This window comes from Mesoplodon bidens (assembly GCF_964165515.1).
Source record: "Mesoplodon bidens genome assembly, chromosome: 1".
Classification (NCBI taxonomy): Eukaryota; Metazoa; Chordata; class Mammalia; order Artiodactyla; family Ziphiidae; genus Mesoplodon; species Mesoplodon bidens.
In genome coordinates this window covers 155,754,021-155,768,370 of record NC_138176.1, presented here as the reverse complement: position 1 = coordinate 155,768,370, position 14,350 = coordinate 155,754,021, and the positions used below count along the sequence as shown (strand labels likewise).

General features: G+C 33.9%; 1 protein-coding gene across 6 annotated transcripts in view; it reads left to right on the top strand.

Moving 5' to 3' along the window:
• PCDH7 (protocadherin 7) overlaps positions 1-14,350 on the top strand; it is a 423,965-nt gene that overhangs the window by 382,020 nt on the left and 27,595 nt on the right. Inside the window, exon 3 of one of the 6 annotated variants that reach the window (XM_081246614.1) lies at positions 9,160-9,223. The exons of 4 other annotated variants lie outside the window; for them this stretch is intronic. In XM_081246614.1, coding sequence (XP_081102740.1) covers positions 9,160-9,223 — 64 coding nt within the window. Of the gene's footprint in view, positions 1-1,123; positions 1,164-9,159; positions 9,224-14,350 lie in introns of all 6 variants that reach the window. One more of the 6 variants, XM_081246616.1, reaches the window with a different exon arrangement.

The window sequence follows — 14,350 nt, the reverse complement described above, 5'->3', positions numbered from 1 at the left end:
TTCTTAGAGTTGTTACTTTAAATGAAAACTGGTACGTAAGGCAGCCCAAAAATGTAGCCCCTTTTGAGACAATAATTTTATCCTTTGTTTTACTCTCCTCTTCCCCAAACAAAATCCACAACCCGAAGTAATAATGTCACCTGGTATCAGTCTACAAGTCAAGTGAAAAATGTAGAAATGAAATGCTTCATTTTGCTAGCCTCCCTGGGGCTATTGAGATTAACAGAAAGAGACAGCATTCCTGGGAGCATCAGTGTTCATAATGTTGAAGATTTCTTCTGAAAGTGGAACAATGAAAAAAGCGTTTAAAAACAAAAGAAAAGTGGAAAAGGTTTATGAAAGGTATTCTAGGATGACAGTCAAGGATCATGCATGGGGATCCGTGTATGTGTATCTGATATATAACTTGAACACATGATTTTCATTTCCCATACCTTTTATGGATTTTATAAGTTAGAAGTGATAATAACTATCTACTTTTTGGAGATGTAATTTAGACTCATCATAAGATCCAGATCATTCACATTCAATAATACATACTTTTTTCCATGATATATTTCATAGAAATATATAATAAAATATGATTTAGTTAGTATAATGTATAATCACTGAAAGATGGTTAATGTTTGGGAATAAGTTTCTTTAAGTTGATGTTTACATTAGTATTCTCATGTGGCAGACAGAAAACAATAAATAATGCACATAATACTATCTTCATGTTTGAATATTTAGTGTTAGCTATAATAAAGTTCTCCTTATAAAGCATATGGCTAATTGCCAGACTAGAGTCTTTTGTCATTTGATAATTATATTGCTTGGGAGATATCAAATTATTTTATGCACCTATTTTCCTATATTTCCTTGCAATTTTTCAATAATTAGGAAGTTTAGATGATGTTGAAGGATATTTTATTTATTTATTTAACTTGGAGATAACTTTGTAGAGTCCTTTCTACTCCATATAAAACAAGTACCAGTAACATTTTACTACTCATTCACTTTTTTTTTAATTGGAATATAGTTGCTTTACAATATTCTGTTAGTTTGTTTATACTGTACAGCAAAGTGAATCAGCTCTATGTATACATATATCCCCTCATTTTTGGATTTCCTTCTCATTTAGGTCACCACAGAGCATCGAGTAGAGTTCCCTGTGCTATACAGTAGGTTCTCATTAGTTATCTATTTTATACATAGTATCAATAGTGTTTATATGTCACTCCCAATCTCCCAATTCATCCCGACCCCCTCCTTTTCCCCTTGGTATCCATACGTTTGTTCTCTACGTCTGTGTCTCTACTTCTGTTTTGTAAATAAGATCGTCTATACCAATTTTTTCAGATTCCACATATATGCGTTAGCCTACGATATTTGTTCTTCTCTTTCTGACTTACTTCACTCTGTAACTACTCATTCACTTTAAAAAAATGTTTGATGTAGTCTTCTTTGACTTTTTTTTCCTTTAACATCTTTATTGGAGTATAATTGCTTTATTCTACTTTACTCCCTATGTTTCAAATTACTATCTTTAAGATGTTTCTCCAGTCTCCCTGCTCCTCTCCAGCTTTGCTGCCCATGCTAGTTTAACTGGGTTACTAGAGTATTTTCCTATCTGTTCCAGTCCACTCTCTCTGAAGTAAAAATGCTCCTCTCAAAATATATCTCATCATAACACATACTTATTTATAAACATTAGTGATTTACCGTTTTGTCCAAAGGATTTGAGATAAGATTGGCATAGCACTAAAGAACCTTAACTACCTTCTTTTCTAACCTTATCTCCTCACATAATCTGGACTATCCATTCTGGGTCAGTTTAGGAACCCCCAAATACATAATACCCTGTCATGCCTCCATGCATTGAGTCGTGCTGTTGCCATCACTGGAGTGCTCTCCTCACCCCTACACCATTCCTAGGTAGGCAAAAGCCAATCATTTCAAAATCCAGATTACATGTCAATGCCTCAGGCAGAATTCCTCCCCCCAGATATGGGCTTGTATAGCACAAGACTTTGTGCATTTACAGTTTTTCAATATTTATATTATCTTGTATACTGTAAGCTCTTACAGTGCAAACACCAAATTCTGTTTATTTTTCTACCATCATAGCACTCAGAATGGTAACTGTGTTGTCCAGTCTGCTCCGTTTCTACGAAGTGAATTATGTGTGAGGTTTTGAGTAAATGCATTCTTCTCTAATTGTACTAAGTCATATTTCCCACCCAAAAACATTTATAGCAGGTAGAAAAAAATCTACTTGTCTCATACACATCCCTTCTGTCCTTGACCTCTGTGATTTTAATTGGGAAGAAATTAGTTTGTTCTTATAGGTAAATGATATGATACTTAATTGAATCAATATTAATTGCTTCTTGCCAGAATGTTATCATTTACTATAACAGTGACCTTGTCCAAGAAAATGTTAGTTTTTGTGCGTAAAAATATATAAGCATGCACTCTGTCTTCCCAAACTATTTTGGGCAACTACTTGTAATGATTTAATTTGCAGGACTGCTTGCCTAATAAGCTTTCTGTTTAAAATCCTAGCACTGAGCTTTGTGAGAGCGGCATGGTCTACATATAAACTCTTTGCAAACAGCATCTGAATTATGAGCAGAGACACACATTAGGAGCTGCCAGAATTGTGTTTGTTGTGGCTGCCTGGTTAGCTGCTGCTTGAACAGCTGAAGTATGAGCGTATTGATCGATTAGTGCCAGCTCAAACAAGGGGTACGCCAACCTAAAGGGAAGTCGGAGTTGTGTGCAAAGCTAGGTTGGTAAAATTTGTCTGGGATAGATGGTGAGAGGGTGGGGCTCACTATTTAATATGAAGGCACGAGTGTACCTTAAGAAATGAATGACAATTTGTATATGATATTTCGAAGATAGCATTTCATTTGCAATGAAGTAGGAAAGAGGTTCATTTTGACCAAAAGGATGGTACCTGCCTTCATGTGTAATGCAGGATGGGGAATGAAGTTGCTTGTGGAAAAATTGCAGTCTAAAGCCTAGCTTTGAACTAAACTATTTGGTATGAATAATTGTCATAATTATTAGAGGATAAATAGAGGATGTTTTAAATATAAAGCTATTAACCCAATTTGATAATAATTACTTTATGAGCTTTGCAACAATGAAATTTTACCTTAAATCTGGTTCATATGAATGACCAAAAGAATATTATTATTTTTAAAATAATATATGTAGATGATTCACAAAATCAAGATTGTCTGTATTAAGGTCCGCCTGGATATAAGTCAGGGAAACCTCAAGAGAACATTCTAGAAACCACTCAAATATGTATGAGAGCAGTTGAGTACAGAGTGAGAAACTCCCTGACTGGAATATTCCTACTGAGACTATATTCTCTGGTAATGCCTGTTCTATCTAGAAACTTACTTTTGTCACTCCGGGGAACAGCAGCTTTACTACAGTGAAGAAGTAGAATTCACTAGTCTAGATTTTTTTTTGATAACACTGCCTGTAGGGGTGTGTGTGTGTGTGTGTGTTTGTGTGTGTGCTCATTAAACTTGTGGCTATCATGAGTATTAATAGAGAATTATAGAGCTTATTCTATGGATTAGAATGCATGGGATGCATATATTTAAAACTTTAAATGATATGTGGCAGTAATATTATGTTAATTTTATGTTCTTTAAGACAGATACTCGTTAAAACAAAAACTTAGCAGGATATGTGTAAGGCAATCATCTATGTTCCAGTCCAGTTTTGATTCCTTTTCTTCCTGAGGTTCTCCCATTTCTTTTCTTTTTCCACCTTCCCTGACCTTGTGCCTGTGCTGGGAAGTGGCTTCCTTGAGTTGAACCCTTAATGTTATTTGCAGAAATGTTCAAACTTCATACTGGCCTTTGTGAAAAAACCTCTGAATATACAGAATTTTTTGTGTGCTTCTATGAAGGATCGGCTTTCCTTCTTTTGGTCTCTGCAGTGCGCTGGCCACCAGATACATGTCACGCATAGAATAGAGCATCTTTTGCTATGTGCATGGCTTTCTCCGTGTCTGAGGAAGTGAGGCTTCCCTGTGTCCTCTGGTGATTAAAAGGAGGTTTTATACTCTGCTCCTTTAGATGGATGAGCCACTTCCTGATTGTGTTCTGTGCTAAAAGTGGATCTGCCTTTGGGCTGAAACATAAATGCCATGATACTTCCCATTTAACATTGTTAAGCATACTTCCTGGACCCAGAAAGCCAGCATTTGACTATTTATTTCACATCAGTTATCATAAAATTATTTGCAACAGAAAAATATTAGTGGGAGAAATGGCCACACACATTTTAAAGGCATCTTATGTAGACTTCTCCTACCGGATCAGAAATATGATTCATTTAGAATAACATTCTCTTTCTGGAAGTGGCATGCAGTGTGATTTATGAAAGAGCACAGGTTTCATCCTTAATATTAGTCAATAGATTAAGAAGTTTAATTAAGGGTGACCATTCCAGCCTCTCTTAGTAATCCAGTATGGTTTTCTAACCATTAACCTTTTAATTTCTTCTTAATCCAACTGATAATTGTAATCTGTACTAACTTTTAGGTAATTACTTTCTTAAGATAACTACTCATGGTATAAGAAGCTAATATCATTTACTTATTTTCTACATTTTCTTTTTTTTAAGTTTTCACACTGTTTTTCTATAATACTCCTTGCTGTAAAATTTAACCTTATCTACAATGTTGATGTATTCTCAAAGCGGTGTATATATATATCATTATATATATATATATATATATATATATATATATATATATATATATATGATATAATTACCCAGACAATTTTTATTATAACTAAGCACTAAAGTATACAACTAATGATGTGAATATATGGGTGATAGAATGTAGTTGAAGACTAAATAGCGATAGAAATGCATTTCGCATTTACATTTTTTTCTTTTTCACAATGAAGCAGGGAAGGGTGATATAAATATGCATGATAGAAGGTCCATTAACTGGCATACAAAATTGCTGAAGCAATGTAGTTCAGCAGAGAGACCAGAGATGTGTAATGAGAGTGAGAAAGCAGTTTTGATAATTAGAATGAGTCAAAAGCAATCTCCTTCCTGTTTTAGCTTGCACAGATGATGGGGAAGGAAAATGTTCTTTTCTTCTGAGACAGAAACAGGACATCAGTCAAAATGATAAGAGATGTCAGTATAATATTCCTCTGAGTCAGGTACCACTGAGCTAGGCATCCGGGACGAGAGTTTCTAATCTTTTTTTTTGCTTCAGTTTTACTTTGGGCTTTGGGGTAATAGATTCCGTGTCAATATATTTCTAAAAAAGTTTACAATTCTTAGTTGGGAGAAGTAAAAGCAGTTTATAATCTAGTAGGGAAATAATAATCTTTGAAATCAGTGAAACTAAAGACTTCTAATTTTTTTCCTATGTTAACTTGAATAAGGAATTTATAGTCCTTAAAATGGGTACTAAATGACTTTTCTCATTGGAATTTTATATACATTGATAATTAAACATACGTAAAATGCCTTTGCATGGAGAAACATGATTAGCAAAGATTTTTTTTTTACTTGTAGCTTTTATTAAATTTACTTACAGAATAACCAAAAATTTTTATACCAACAAAATGAACCAACTTAAGGTTAAGCCCTAATATACAAAATATGGTATTGCTTTGATTTAGCTTGTTATATTTACAAAAAAAACCCACAAACAAACAAACAAAAAATACTAGAGAGTAAGAAATGTATATCACTGATGCCAGTCAGAAGAAAAGCTTACCTTAAAATTACCCTAATCTCCAAGGCTAAAATAGACGATGGCCATGTTTATGATATGAAATTGGTAAATGTTCACTCTATTCCTATGCCCCACACTATTAAAAAAATGAACTTTTCTTTTTTAAATATGAAATTTAGTATAGTAGAGACTTTGTAAAATGTTACTAATGAGAAAAATGTAGAATTCAAGCGTGACATACCAACATTCTAAAAATAGAGCTATGATTACTGTAGACTGTAACATAAGGCATCTAGCAAAAAATACACTCTCTAATTATATGAGAAAGAGAGGGGGAAAGGATTCTAAGTAATTGAATTTTCCTTTTAACTAAGTTAACCGCTAATTCAAGGATTCAGTATTTGTGTCACGTGGAAACCTGGAAACCCATTCTCAGTGAGACTTCCACAAGAGACAAATCCTATTTTTGTGATTCCATAAGCACCTACCTCACAGCCGGAAAGTAAGGCTCACAGTTGCTATTTTTATTGGTGAGGAAATGAACTGAGAATTTATGTAAAATATTTGGAACATTCCTAGCACAAAGTAACTTTGAAATAAATTGTAGATAAAATGTATTAGCAAATATTGATTGATTCATTCACTTTTCTCCCAATGAGCGTCACATGCCTTAGTCATATAATGAGAAAGAATAAACTGTGCAGAGAAGACTCCAAGACTCAGTGACTTAAGACACTATGCATTTATTACTGGTTGGGTGGTTCTTTTCATCGGGACCATGGTGAGCTTTCCCTGACGAGGCTCTCTCTGCCCCTCTGGTCCACTGTGGGTTGTCTGGGGTTTGCTTTGCTGACCTCTGTTTTTCTCTCTCATTTGTCTTCTGCTGGGACAACAGGGCAACCCTACCCCAACAAGCTAGCTCAGGCTTATTCTCATGGTTTGGCAGAAATAAAGCAAAAGCAGGAACACCCAAACGTTGGAAGTGTTGGAATGTTGCTTTCACCTCATTCCATTGTCCAAAGCAAGTCCCAAGGCCAGGCCTAATTTAATAGGAGGAAGTACACTCTTCCACATGATGGGAGAAGCTGCAAAGTCAAATGGCAAAATAGGCAGGAAATAGTATGGGAAAGGAGAGAGAATTATAACCATTTTAGGAATTTACTATGAAGACCGTGCTAAAGAATCATCGATGACTCTGCTTTTGAAATATCTTTAACAATTCTTACTACTGTAAGGTTGTCATCCTCAGTCTTTTCCCATATAAAGCAAAACAGTGCAAAGAAACAAACAAAAAACAAAAGTTGAACCATGAAACAAATTGATCAAAGATATAGAATAGATCAAATTTGTTGTTAAATTGTTACGTGATGGAGAATTATTTATTCAGAGGTAAAAATATCATAATGAATACAGGCTGACTCCTATCTCTAGGTTTAAATCTATGTATTTAAATTTTAATATACAGAGGACAGGACAAATATATGTTCACTGTCGTGTGCTTGTCACAAGTATAACAATTTCAAAGGCTTATTTCTCGCAGTCCTAATGAAATTCATAGTCTCCTTGTTGAAACTGTGAAAGACATGGTCTACTTTCCCAAATATGTGTTACTAAGTACCTAATACAAACACTTTGCCTTGGTTTGCTGTTGGTACACCTAATATTGATAATCTAAGTGATAGATTTATAATTTTTTTTCATTTTTCTATAAATTAGGCAGATTCCACTACAATCTTACCTTAGACTCATTGAGAGCCATCTAAAATTTTTAGCTTCAGTGCAAACTGACTGGTGCCAAAGGAAGTATGTGGCCCAACTGAAGGCTCAGTGTTGTTAATCAGAAAGTATAGATAGAACAATCACCATCAGAGCACTTACTGAATACTCAAAACATGCCGGGCTGCCTAAGTCTGTTCTAAGTTTGTTTTATGTATTATTTATTTCATTCAGTATTCACAGTAACTATGGGAGCTAGGTACCACTTTTAGCCCAGTTTACAGCTGAGGAAACTCAGGGAAAGAGTATTAAAAGTTTCCCAAGGTCACTGGAGCTGTGATTCCAGCACAGACAGTAGCTCCAAAGTGACAACACTCTTACCATCTTCAATATACTGCCTCCCCATGCAAATAACCACCATGAAACCAATAATTTGCTTTTTTTAAAAACTTTATTTTTTATACAGCAGGTTTTTATTAGTCATCTATTTCATACACATCAGTGTATATATGTCAATCCCAATCTCTGAATTCATCACACCCCTACCCCCAAGCCCTGCTGCTTTCCCCTTTGGTGTCCATACGTTTTTTCTCTACTTCTGTGTCTCAATTTCTGCCCTGCAAACTGGTTCATCTGTACCATTTTTCTAGGTTCCACATATATGCATTAATATACAATATTTGTTTTTCTCTTTCTGACTTACTTCACTCTGTATGACAGTCTCCAGATGCATCCACGTCTCTACAAATGACCCAATTTTGTTCCTTTTTATGGCTGAGTAATATTCCATTGTATATATGTACCACATCTTCTTTATCCAATCATCTGTCGATGGGCATTTCGGTTGCTTTCACAAACTGGCTATTGTAAATAGTGCTGCAATGAACGTTGGGGTGCATGTGTCTTTTCGAATTATGGTTTTCTCTGGGTATATGTCCAGTATTGGGATTCCTGGGTTGTATGGTAATTCTATTTTTAGTTTTTTAAGGAACCTCCATACTGTCCTTCATAGTGGCTGCATCAATTTACATTCCCACCAACAGTGCAAGAGGGTTCCCTTTTCTCCACACCCTCTCCAGAATTTGTTGTTTGTAGATTTTCTGATGATGCCCATTCTAACTGGTCAGTCATTTGCTTTTGAATATTTACTATTTGCCTGCCAAGAAAATTGGTGCTATATACTTACGAGACCAAGTTTAAGTTCAGTTAGTGGCTCTCTACTGGCTAGTTTACCATGCCTGGAAAATTTAACAGGAAATGTAGACTATAGAATGTGTTTATTCGACTAAGCCATTTAGTGGAAAGAGAAGAAAATACTAATCAAATGTCTGATACATTCTTACAAGTTTGGATTGTGTCAATGACTTGCTGGCAACGCTTATGCTTTGTCTTCTTTTCCTGAAAAGCATCTGCAAAAGTTTTATGTGTTCAATTATGGAAAGTAAAAGATGTGACGTTCCATTAGATATAAAATGAGTTTGCTGATTAAGCTGAAAGATTGAAAGCGAGTTTGTCACCTCGTGTATACCACAAAAGATATTGCTGAAGAAAATTTGTTGTTTTGACCAAGCAGTTCATGACTTTGGATATCAGAGAACAAACCTTGAAACTTAAAACACCAAAAGCATTCTACATCATCTAGGGTCAAGTTAACATTCATGTAGTAAATTTTGCCATGACATGTTTAAAACTATTGTTAAATTTAAGTCTGTATTTATCAACAGAATTTCATATCAAGATTCACATTACAGATGTCATACAACCTCCACGTGGTATACTCTGTTTGAGGTCAGTATATTTGTGATTTCATAAAGGTTTAGTTCTAAAATATATGGTTCATACTTACTCTAGAAAATTGACTTATTCTTACAAGTTACAAACAAATTTCTCAATGTACCTTATATGTGGCCTAAAGCATATTTCATAATTTGCAGTATTGAATAATATTTAAGCAGCAGTTTAATATTTTTAGTAATTTACTATCTTAAATAACATGGATATTTATTCCAAATTTTCATGTGTAGACATAGTTTCCATCCATGATAAACAAATGAGAATAACAGAAACTCCACTCAGAGACACAGAAGTTTCATACATCATATATTCTGACAACAATAAGCAATTCTGTGTTATGGACACCCTAAGAGCAAGTAGTGGAAGATAAGGCACGTCCCAACCTTAATGGGCCTTATAATAATTAACTCAATGTCTCCTGTGTCAAATAATTCCCATAAAATATTATTGTATTTATATCTTTTTCTTTTAGGTTCTAAGTATTGGCTTCAACTTTACTCTTAGTATGTCATGTACTCAGGAGATAGACCGAGTTCAACTTCAGGCTAGGGCATTTACTAGCACAATGATTTAGACAAGCTACTTAACCTTTTTGTGACTCATCAAAATTAAGATAAAAAAGTGAGGATAAAAAAAATTAAATGGGTTAATAAATAAGCATTGAAAAATCACAGCTAGTATATAATAAGTACTCTATAAATGTTATTGTAAATTCTAGAAGTTCAGTGTGGGAACAGATCTTAGTTAACTAAGATATTTATTTTTCTTGAAATTTCCTTAAATTCTATTCAGCTGCCCTTTTATTTACTAACCTGCAAGGAGCAATGGAAACCTTCCCTCAATTGCCTAAACTGATTAGGTTTTGGTGATTTTGTGTCTTTCTTTAAGCAGATAGGTTTAGTTGCTAGTATGTGGTACAAGAACCCTATAGAAATGTTGTTATTCTAAAAAATAGTTATTTGTATTTTTGAAGACTTGTGTCCAGAACTGTGTCTTATCTAAATGTTTTCCTTGGATTTTATGTAGAGCCAGGGTATTTGATTTGTACAATGATTTGTATTTCCATAAACGTTATTACTAGGAAAGCAAAGAAAATATAATATTTAGGAATTACTACAAAGAATCAAAGCCTTTTGAATCTCTATCTAAGGCCTTTCACGAGACAAAACGTTTTGAAATGAGAATCTATCTGTATCAATACTGTATGCTCAGTTGGCATAACATTCTGTGAGCTCTGAGGATGAAGAGGAATCTCAAATCCATGAAGCAAAGCCTCTCTGTTGTTTACAGTATTTAAAATAAATTGTTTCAGTTCTCTGTGGGATTGTTTCCTGTTGAGAAGAACCTCATAATTAAAAACAGCAACTGGAATGGAATTATAATGCAGGTATTTTGACAATGATAGCACCTGGTATATTATCTTGAAATAAACTGACCAGTGGTTATTACTGATAGTGTTCTTTCTAGGCGGGATTTGCATAACTACAGAGAATTAGTCCCTCTGCCCATCCTTTTGAAAGGAGCACAGAGTATTTAGTAGAGAGGAGATAATTATGCTATTTGGGATAATAGTCAGATTTACTGTCTAGGACTGCTATTCTTTACACTACATGAATTTCAGGATAATTGTTCAGATCCTATTTAGATAAAAGCTGATTCATTTTTTTCATGTTTTCCTTTATGCTCCCTTTTTATCCTTATTGTTAGTTTTTAAGCAAGCAGGTCTAGAATTGCAAGCAAAAATGCTATTTAATATTATAATTGACCTTCTTTTGTCTGTACTTAGAATTTGTCTATTGGACATTTTTTTAATTGTCATAGATAAAAATCTATTCAAATTATGACTGCTTTTTTTGTCCAGTATTTCATTAGAATGTCTCTTGCTGTCTAGTGTTTAGGAAATAAGTAAACTCTATTAATTCTTTTTTTATAGAGAATATTTGGTAACCGCCTATGTATGTATGTACATAAATTCCTTCTTCAGAATGAATCAGATGTACATTAGCAAAGTCAAGTGACAAGTTGAAGGAATCCTCCATTTGACTTTCTTTTGAGAGACCACCACAGAATAATTATATTATTGATGCTTATGTATTACATCTTAAAAACTTTACTTAACCAGAATAAATCCTCATCTAGGGGACCATATTACATATTGTTTCCTCCTCTTTTACATTAGTAAATTAACTTTTTTACTTTTGTGACATAGGAGAGCTAAAACTTAAGCATTTTTATGGCTTACTCTGTAAATTATCCATTTATACTATCATACTGCACAAGCAAATCCAAAATCTTACTTAAATACAATAAGTTTATTTTATTCTGTGTAATTTCAAGAATTATCTTTAGCATGTTCCCAGAAAGAGAACAGAATATTTTATCTATTGAGTTTTGATCATGTGGCTATGAGAAATTTTGCAGATCCCAAAATAACTCTTAGTGACCGTCTGCCATACTCTTAATATATTGTCGATTTATAGACAATTTTATAAATTTACAAGTTAAGCATTATAAGTACATACGCCTACCACTGTAATTGTTTTCATATTATTCTGTCCTTATTTTTCAATTAAAAACTTGTCTAGTCAAAGAAATCACCTCATATAATTACAACTATACTACTACTTCTGACATTTAAGTGATGGGTTATTACATATTTGTGTGGCATCTGTGAGTAAATAATAAATGAATATATTGATATTATTTTAGACATCCAGAATCCAATGAGGTACTGCCTCCCAGGTAAAATGATTATAATCCTATAAGTCACCCAGATCTATATTCAAAACACTCTTCTTTTGTGAGAGAGGGAGAGATAGGGGGAAAAGAAGGGAGAGAGGGAAGGAGGAGAGAGAGAGAGAGACTTGGGCATGTACAACTATTATAACAAGCAGAACTCCTATTATTAAATCAGATCCCCTAAATAAAATATGTGAGAGCTGTCTGTCAAAGACTTCTCTTAAAGCATGAAATTGTTATATGGCATCCTAATTTAGCCAGTCTACAAAGCTATCTGTGATGGCAGAAAAAGGTTCTTTCTTGAAATGGATGCTTCATTCTTTTCCTCCCAGTAGCGATTCAACGTCCTTTGTCTATTTATATTCATTATTGCCACTGTAGGAACAGTGCGGGTTTTCATTACTTCATTGGCATGGGATGCACTGATTCAGTTTTGCTGTCAGTTCTGATCTCTTTCTTTCCCTCCCCCACTTTCACTTACTGAAAATCAACAAATAAAAGAAACAACATACACAGTATAATACAGTACAAAATAAATAGCACATCATGAATTAAGTTGTCATGTTTAGCTTCAATTTAACAGAATTGCGTGTATTGAACAAAGAACACAGAGAAGCTTATGAACAAACAGTATAATTTGATGATTTTTTTTGTATGTAATGATTTTTAAAGGGTGCTCAGTATTACTATTTTTGAATAATAATATTCAAATCCTCTGAATTTTTGCTATGCTATTATTGTGGATATTTTTTATTCCCTTTAATACATTCAATTGGGAAAGAAAAAGCACTTTGGTAAGATGATTAATGTGATAAGTTCACAATTTCATTGTGAATTATATGCAGCTATTTAGTATGAATTCTTTAATTTATTTTCAGCTCATTCCTTAATTTTCTGTGGCTAGTATGGTCATGTAACAAATATGATTTTTAAAAGTTTCTTATATATCTATATTGTATGAGCTGTATTCATCCATTATATGGAAAACTGTAGGATTCTTATTTTTCTTAAATTTTCCTATAAGTAATAATATTAATAGAATGTAATGAATTCTTTATTGTAACTCACACAACTAGGAAAAGAATTCTTAAAAAATACATATTCTACACTTTCCTTCCTTCTAATAATCATGGACAGGAGAAAGTGATATTGAATTTTAAAGCAGTTTAACAAGAGTAATTTGACCTCACACAACAGAAAATCAGTTTAAAATATACATTTTGCCAGCTCAGAGAATTCAGTCTGTTATCGCTATTGAATTCACATTTATTCTTTTCTTGCAAAATGGATAAGAAAAACCTCCACTGTATCCAAATGCCTTAGGTATGGTTTAATGATTCTCTCTTTTTCTCTCCCCCTAAATAATATTATTTAAAAAGAACCTAGAAAAAAAGGTAATGATGTGACAACTCTTCATTCTCTTATTCCTGGGAGCTATATAATATACAAAAATCCTTCTTTGGATGTAGTTTTAAAAAGATTCCTACAAGACCAGGCCTGGTCAGTGGAGGGGAGAGAAATGATCTTAGGAGGACTAAGCCCTCCTTGTAAGTAAGTGTCTCTGACACAAGAAAAGTCTGTCTTGTGCTCAAAATATCTTGAAGCATCATTTCATCATTGTTGAGTCTCTGCAGGCATCATTGTATCTGACACCCTTAAGAATAGTAATTCTCTGGAAAAGCATGAGACATCTTTGGTTTATCAAAATGGATTTGGTTATAAAAACGTCCATAAACACTGTTTACAGACTACTCTGGCTGTTATAGGCAGTAACCAGAATGCTGCTTTTATGAGCATTTTGGGTTTCATAGAAACCTGTAACTTCACAGAAGCCCACCAGCACTTGTCCAAGGCTTTAGCTAGGCCGTACTGATATCATCACTTCACATCTGGGAGAACTGAGGTGGACAGAGTTTGCGTCATGACCTCTTAGGTGGCATTTTCAGTGGTATTGGCACTATGATTTGCACGAGTAGTTTATGGGGCTGCTTCAAAAACTCCATACAGGTCACGATGAGTTTGTAATCCCGGGAAAATTCTTTCTGCTTACTCTTTTCTCTCCATATAGTTTCAAATTCTAGTTGAATAAAAGAGGCTGAGTAGAAAAAAACAAAACAAAACAAAAACAAAAAACAACCTTACTACAATTGTAAAATATGTAAATCAAGCTAAGTATGAGCACCAATGATAACCATGAATTAGAGCATTCTGACTGAAATTCTGTGAATTTTATATCATGTTTGCCGAATTGTGTATTAAAATTTTAAGCAACCAGGGAAGAGTTAAGGCACTTTGGAGTCTGTCTTGAGTAAAAAGTCAGTAAACCAATTTACCTGGGCTAACGTCTCCCATGCTACCAGAGGTTCCAGTTCAATTCAGCTA